Genomic DNA, 8306 nt, shown 5'->3' with positions numbered 1-8306 from the left:
CGTTCATTATTACTACAAAGTTACTCTACACCTCTAAGGTGTTAGCATCACACTAGCAGTGTAACATTGGTCTATCGGGCATTTGCTGAATCGTTTTCATGCTTTCAACGTTGGAATCTCTTATCAAGTTATCAAGATGCAGAGAACCACAAACCAGGTTGCGGATAATAAGCAAAGCAAAGGCACGACAAAGCCTTTGCATTTTCGCCTGTAATGCTCTACTTGTAATGCTCTACTTAGGAGTGGTAATGGATCATGGCTCTCATGTCTTCTTCATAATCTAACTCAGTCCTATCTATTTTTAGCTCAAAATCATATATTATTATAGCCTGATCTTTATGAAGCCCGATCCTTAAATTTGCTATGCTAAATTAGAGGGCTCTTTACCACCCCTACCCCTAGCTCTACCACACCTTGTGGAGGTCCCTGTTTTAAAAAAAAAGCTTTGCTTTTTTTACCAATTCCCTCGAACCTATGCAATTTTCCCCATTGGTAATGATATATGATGAAGCTAAAAGACACAACAAGCAAAGACACCTGAAGTTGACCCGTGTTCCTGTTCTGCTCTCTGTTCCTCGATCTTTTTCCATGCAAGCCAGCACTAAAGCTGTGCATCTTTTCCTGAAGTGGAGTCCAAACAAGCCTGCATGCTCTTCCTCTCGCAACTCCTAACAATGCAACACTATCTCTCACAAGTCACAACTCTGAACCAGCACTATCTATTTAAGCCAGTGCACTGCCTTTCTTCTCCACGCTGCACAAACCAACACAATCGACAGTGTGGCCTAGCCATGGGCACGTTCCTAGGCCATTTCCTCCCCGGCCTGGCCTTCGCTATCCTCGGCGTGTGGCACACGCTCAACACCGTCAGGGACTACAAGCTCAGGGGCGCCTCCGGCTTCCGCTCCGCCACCTGGTTCCCGTTCCCGTCGCCGCTGCCCTGGCTGAGGCGCCTGGAGCTCTACCTCCTGCTCTCCTTCTCCGTGCTCGCCATCATCGACCAGCTCGTCGACCTCCCCATCCTCGCGCTCTGCCTCCAGCCCGACAGCCTCGAGCACGCCACCATATACCTCCACCTCGCCGTCTACGCGTCGGTGGCGCTCGCCGCCGACGTCTCCGGGCGCCGCGACGACGCCGCCGGGGTCGGGGGCGTGGTGGCCGCGCTCGCCGCGTCGGTGTTCGGGCAGGAGCTGTTCCTCCTCCGCTTCCACTCCGCCGACCACGCCGGCCTCGAGGGCCACTACCACTGGCTGCTCCAGCTCGTGGTGGCGGGCTCCCTAGCCGCCACCGCCGCCACCGCCGTCCTGCCGGGGAGCTTCGCCGTGGCGGTGGTGCGGTCGGCGTCCGTGCTGCTCCAGGGCGTGTGGTTCATGGCCATGGGGTTCGCGCTGTGGGTGCCGGCGCTCGTGCCGAGCGGGTGCCACGGCGTCGGCGTGGAGGAGGAGGGGAGTAGCGCGGCGATGCGGAGCGCGGTGGCGTGCGCGACGGAGGAGGCGGCGCGGAGGGCGACGGTGATGGCCAACCTGCAGTTCAGCTGGGCGCTCGCCGCCGTGTGGGTCGTGACGGCGTACCTGTGCCTCAGGGTGGACTCCGGGTGCTTGGAGTACGTGCAGCTCCAGGCGCCTCCCAGCGGCGTGCTCGCCGGCGACGGGGACACGCCGCGGAAGATTGTGTTCCCCGTCGAAGAACAGGTGTAGAAGAAAGTTGCTCGCCGGTCACTTGCCTGGGATTATTGCACGTCTGGGTTCGCGTCACACTGTCATACTTGATACTTGTAACCTGTAAATGCGCTGTGTGGTGTGAGTGCAACAGCTGTTGAGAGATGGGCCTGTAAATGCGCTTGGGTTGCCCGTGAGATGGGCCTGCTCTGGGCCGAAATTTAGTTGGTCCCGCTGACGATGATGTTGTTTCTTGGGCCTGGTGCAATTCCACCTGGAAAATAATTGTGTATAGTTACTTGTCGTGTGTGAACTCTTCCCAGAATGAATAAAACTCCCGCCTTTCTAATCGTAGACTGAGATTATGTTTTTCGTGTGCAGGGCTAAGAAATTCAGGATCCTCCGTTCTAATCGTAGAGGTAGTATTACGGGATAGCTATTCCTACTTGACACGCAAATTGACGGTCTAGTTCAACCACACGATGATTTGCTACAGAAGATATGCTACAGAGAAGTTGTTAAGGGGTGTTTGGATCCGTGACTAATTTTTAGTTCGGTTGTATCGGATATTTGGATATTAACTAGAAGGACTAAACGTGAACTAATTATAAAACTAATTGTTTAAGCGGTGGCTAATTCGCGAGACGAATCTATTAAGCCTAATTAATTCATGATTAGCACATATTTATGTAGCATCACATGAACTAATTAGGCTTAATAGATTCGTCTCGCGAATTAGCCTTCAGTTATGCGATTGGTTTTGTAATTAACTTATATTTAATACTTCTAATTAGTATTTAAATATTCGATGTAATAGGAACTAAACTTTAATTCCTATTTTTAAAGGGGGCTAATGCTAGTTTAGTCCCTGTCTTCAAACGAACCTAATGCTGGATACTGCTACTGTTTCATCTCAGCCAAAGATACCTTCAGTCGAATGGACGAGCAACCTTGACATGGTGACTCTATAAATACAGTGACAGAGGACGTTCTTGCTGACATTATTCTAGGGTAAAAAACTAAAAACTAAAAACCGGATAGAACACCAAATTTGAACTTTGAATTGAAGTAGCTTTTTTTCTTGACAAGGCAGTCGATGACGATGGTAGGGGAGGAAAAAGTTGAGCAAAACCGCGGTCCCTCGGTTTTGGCAGCACACAGGAATCTTGTGCCAAGTGGTTTGTACTCTTTTTTTTTTTATTTTTAACTTTTTGAAAGCTTTGTATAAGTTATTAATACATATAGTTAGATATATTGTTTGATAAGTGCGGGCAACCTCATCTTATCTCCTACAGGATCCTTCTAGACGTCCAATCGAAGAAGTCCGTGGTTGCCAATCATGTTTCATCCCAGCTCAATTTGCTCCTGCTGTGTCTGATATAAGGCTAGTTCATCATGACCGTTATCGGTTTGGTCAGAACAATGACCTGAACAGCAACTTGAGCTAATCGCTTCTCGTGTATAATTCTGTGGGCGCTGCCTTATCTGTGTGGAATCTAATCTGAGATTTGCGAAACTAATGTTTACTTTTTTTTTCATTTGACTGATCCAATAGTTAGTAGGCACTAGACACTAGTTATCTCCTCTCTTGAATTTAAAAATATCACTATTTTAAGTGGTTTATGTGTTTGCAGCACATGTTTATTCATGTATGATGAAATTTTGGGGTACTGGTGTAAACAAATACTGAAACGCGTGATATACGATTGAGTTAATTTTTCTAAATCACAATCAACATAAGGCAAAAACATAGAGATATAGATTTAGATTGAATGTTGACTGAGCTAGGTCCGCATTTGGTTATAACTAGAGGTTCATTAGCAAGGACGTAAGTGGGTTTGTCCACAAGCGCACCTGCAAATAGGTAACTTTTTTGTGGATTCACGCTAATCACATTAAAAAATGACCTATTTGTAGACTCACGGATAAACCCATCTACATCCTTATTTATTAAGTTGAAATAAAATAATTGTGTCGTAAAGAACTACATCATAACACGGACCAACACGATAAAGAAAAATCCCTACACTTGTCATTTCTAAGTCGCCTTGAACTTTTGTAAATCTAAATCAATTTTCAAACCATTTGATTCGCTTGGAGATAGAGATGTGCCATACAATTAGGTGTTGATCCAACAAAATATATTTAGTAAAAAGTTTCAAAAGATTTAATAATTTGACCATGTAACTTGCCGTCTATAAGATGGGACTATTCTAAGAGCTAAGTTCTCGTGACTTAACATTAGCAAGTTTAATTTCAAGTCATTAACTAACTAGTAAGTGGCCCACACAAATAGCGCTTTTTTATAATAATATTATGATGTTTTGTTTCAAAATAAATGGATGCAAATGGCTATGTTTAATCAAGATTTATATATTTTTATTAATAATATATTTTTAGATTTTTGATTGGCGAAGTATAACTAGTTTAATGGTTCCATGTATACTAATCAAATTAATAGTTAGAATTTAATTTTTTAGTTTGAATCCAAATACTAATAATATTTCCTTATTAATTCTTATCATATCGAAACTCCTTTTTTTTCTTTATTGTCCAAGCACAAGTTGCTATGACCCCCATACATGCGTGATCACATATTAACTTATGATTGTTGCACCTTTTTTCTAAGCATGAACCCTATACTCGGGTCAAAGGTCTCCCTCCCTCCCTCCCCCCACACTCTCTCTCTCCCCCTCCCTCCCTTCCCCCTCTCTCTATTTGTAGACTCATGTGAAACCCATCTACATCCTTAATTATTAGGTTGAAATAAAATAACTGTATCGTAAAGAACTAGATCGTAACACGGACCAACACGATAAAGAAAAATCCCTACACTTGTCATTTCTAAGTCGCCTTGAACTTTTGTAAATCTGAATCAATTTTCAAACCATTTGATTCGCTTGGAGCTAGAGATGTGCCATACAATTAGGTGTTGATCCAACAAAATGTCTTTAGTAAAAAGTTTCAAAAGATTTAATAATTTGACCATGTAACTTGCCGTCTACAAGACGGGACTATTCTAAGAGCTAAGTTCTCATGACTTAACGTTAGCAAGTTTAATTTCAAGTCATTAATTAACTAGTAAGTGGCCCACACAAATAGCACTTTTTTATACTAATATTGTGATGTTTTGTTTCAAAATAAATGGATGCAAATGGCTATGTTTAATCAAGATTTATATATTTTTATTAAGAATATATTTTTAGATTTTTGATTGGCGAAGTATAACTAGTTTAATGGTTCAATGTATACTAACAAAATTAATAGTTAGAATTTAATTTTTTAGTTTGAATCCAAATACTAATAATATTTCCTTATTAATTCTTATCATATCGAAACTCTTTTTTTCTTTATTGTCCAAGCACCAGTTGCCATGACCCCCATATATGCGTGATCACATATTGACTTATGATTGTTGCACCTTTTTCTAAGCATGAACCCTATACTCGGGTCAATAAATTTGTTGTTGTAGCTAGCAAAGTCTCCCTCCCTCCCTCCCCCCCCCCCCCCACACTCTCTCTCCCCCTCCCTCCCTTCCCCCTCTCTCTATTTGTAGGCTCACGGTGAAACCCATCTACATCCTTAATTATTAGGTTGAAATAAAATAACTGTGTCGTAAAAAACTGGATCGTAACACGGACCAACACGATAAAGAAAAATCCCTACACTTGTCATTTCTAAGTCGCCTTGAACTTTTGTAAATCTGAATCAATTTTCAAACCATTTGATTCGCTTGGAGATAGAGATGTGCCATACAATTAGGTGTTGATCCAGCAAAATGTCTTTAGTAAAAAGTTTCAAATGATTTAATAATTTGACCATGTAACTTGCGGTCTATAAGCAATATGGGATTATTCTAAGAGCTACTTCTTGTGACTTAACATTAGCAAGTTTTATTTCAAGTCATTAATTAACTAGTAAGGTGGTCTGCGCAAATAGCGCGGGTAGCTAGCTTTTTTATACTAATATTGTGATGTTTTGTTTCAAAATAAATGGATGCAAATGGCTATGTTTAGTCAAGGTTTATACATTTTTATTAAGAATATTTTTTTAGATTCTTGATTGGCGAAGTATACCTAGTTTAATGGTTCAATATATACTAACAAAATTAATAGTTAGAGTTTAATTTTTTAGTTTGAATCCAAATACTAATAAGTTGGGAATATTTCCTCATTAATTCTTATCATATCTAAACTCCTTTTTTTCTTTGTTGTCCAAGCACCAGTTGCCATGACCCCATATATGCATGATCACATATTGACTTATGGTTGTTGCACCTTTTTCTATGCATGAACCCTATGCTCGAGTCAATAAACTTGTTGTTGTAGCTAGCAACGCCTCTCTCCCTCTCCCTCTCCCCCTCTCTCCATCCCTTCCCCCCCCTCTCTCCATCTCTCCCCCTCTCCTTCTCCCTCCCTCTCTCTCTCTCTCTCACACACACAAGGAGCATTGCCTGCGCTGTGAAAGGACCTCTAACCTAGTGGTTAGACCACCTAAGTAGCATCCATTAGACCTGGAATTGACTCCTCGTGGGAGCGAATTAAATGGGTTTGGAATAAAAAAATATATAAAAAATAGGTTGGGGGCTTGGGGCTTCCCCTACCGACTTTGGTAAAAAAAAGTATTGTCTGTTGCACTGCGATCATCAAAGACACATAGTTGATTATGTTTGTCCTTCCCTCTCGTTGAACACTACATGCACATGCCAAATATATATTTTCAAGTTATTTTATTCTAGATCACCACTCTGCTATGACTCTGCATTCATTCTTTTCTTTAAAATTTTCAGCTCTCAGCCATCCTCTAAATTGAATGGTACATAGCAAGGCATCATCCTCCTGACATTTCTTTATCATCGCTGTTGATATGCCTCAATTATTGGGACATTATAAGCTATGTAGGGTGATACTTGATCTGGTGATCGGGTTGGGATCATGTCATGGCTACGACATGGCTGCACTGCCAAGCTATCGTTGCCATGGCCCTAATCATCATATGCTATTACTATTGTCCTTTCTAATAAGTGGAGTGATTCTTATCACTTTCTAGTTTGAAATTACTTTTTAGGCCCCATCTAAGGGGGCTTTAGCTCCTCCATTCTAGAAATGCATTTTGATAAGTAGTGAAGCTAATTTTTCTAGCTTCACCATTTTCTTGTTCATTTTAGAAATGGCTCAAGGGAGTTGTTTTACTATTGTACGTGGAGAAAATAGAGCTAGAGCTGGAGAAAATCCTCCCAAATTTCTATCTTCTACATATGATTAGAAGTATAAGAATGTTTTTGCTAGAGCTAGAGCCCTGCCTCACTTAATTTGGACAGGGCTCCTCTACAGTTGTGAGTTGCAGCTTTGGGTCACTGATAGATTCGCAAGGACCCATGTGTCAGTGATCCAATTGCACTATGCATTACTGCAGAGGAGTTGCTTCCCTCTATTTCTAGCCTTTGCTTGTGCACTTTGTTCTTAAGTATAAGAATATCTTCACTTTGTGTAAAATGCTTTTACGTATCCTAATTGGGCTCCTATATTGCTTATTTGTACAAGATAGAAAGAACGATAAATAAAGAGAAGCAAGTTTAGTATAAGTAGTAATAAACCATCTCGAGAGAAAAATCTCTAGAATTGTCAACAAGCTCTACTTTCAAGAAATAAAAGTTCAGCATGCTTTATGCAAACTGAAATTATCTTACCTATCAAGGGTGCTTCATATCCTACATATCCTAAGATAAAAGATATTTGGCACATCAAAGCATGTCACGAAACAGGCATGAGTCGGCAAGAGCTACATGAGCTACACACTTCCGCTCTTACCATGAGTCCATGACCCCCATGACGGTAGCATACTTCTTGAATCAGATGGTAATTTTGGACCTTGGGAGCGAAGATAGTGGCTTTTAACTTTTATGGTGGCCCACACAAATTTGTGGTAAGATTTTCCGACATTTTGGAATATGCGAATTTCGCATAGTTTCTATGTGAACTGATATGTTTCTTAGGCAGGTCCCATAAATTTTTATTAAAATACTACATTCCTCGTAAACTTGAATATCAGCAAGCTCTCTTTAATTTCTCTTTAATTTCTAGACCCTCTCAGCGAACATGGTGGCTTCTTTTAATACTATTATATTAAGATAATAGATTTCTCAAGACAAATATGCTTAACTCCAAGTATAACTAGCTATTCTAACACTTAAACTGCGAAAATTCTACTCCCTCCATCCTAAAACAATTTGAGACACTTAATACAATACCACTAAATACAAACAAGTCAATTTGACCGGAAGAAACTTGTAAACCCTTCCAAGCCGTCGAACCATCTTAGGGCCTATTTGGATAAGATTAGGAGTCCACTTTTAGGATACTTTTAGGACTTGTGCATCCAAACATGAGTCCTAAAAGTGCACTCCTAAACTTTAGGAGGGTCATTTTCATTAGGAGGGCCAAGGGGTCCTAATGGATCCTATTTCTCCTAAAAGTGGTCCTCAAGTCCCCCTTTACCCTATTGCCCTCGCATGCATTAATGACGTGAACAGTGCAGGGGTAGTTTAGATGAGTAATTAAGGGGTAAAAATGACAATTTCCTTCTAAGTTCCTAAAGATTAGTCCATCCAAACAGCCATGTACTAAACTTTAGGACTAGCAATTTGAG

At 41.1% G+C, this 8306-nt stretch overlaps 1 protein-coding gene across 1 annotated transcript; it reads left to right on the top strand.

Moving 5' to 3' along the window:
• The first annotated feature begins 698 nt into the window (after positions 1 to 698).
• On the top strand, positions 699 to 2012 carry LOC117859998 (uncharacterized). Its single transcript, XM_034743206.2, has one exon. The coding sequence runs from the start codon at positions 792 to 794 to the stop codon at positions 1695 to 1697; it is 906 nt and encodes a 301-aa protein (XP_034599097.1). The 5' UTR covers positions 699 to 791; the 3' UTR covers positions 1698 to 2012.
• The last annotated feature ends 6294 nt before the right edge of the window (positions 2013 to 8306 follow it).

Source organism: Setaria viridis, chromosome 6 (assembly GCF_005286985.2).
Source record: "Setaria viridis chromosome 6, Setaria_viridis_v4.0, whole genome shotgun sequence".
Lineage (NCBI taxonomy): Eukaryota > Viridiplantae > Streptophyta > Magnoliopsida > Poales > Poaceae > Setaria > Setaria viridis.
Note: the sequence above shows the minus strand (reverse complement) of the source record. Positions and strands in the feature narration are given on the sequence as shown.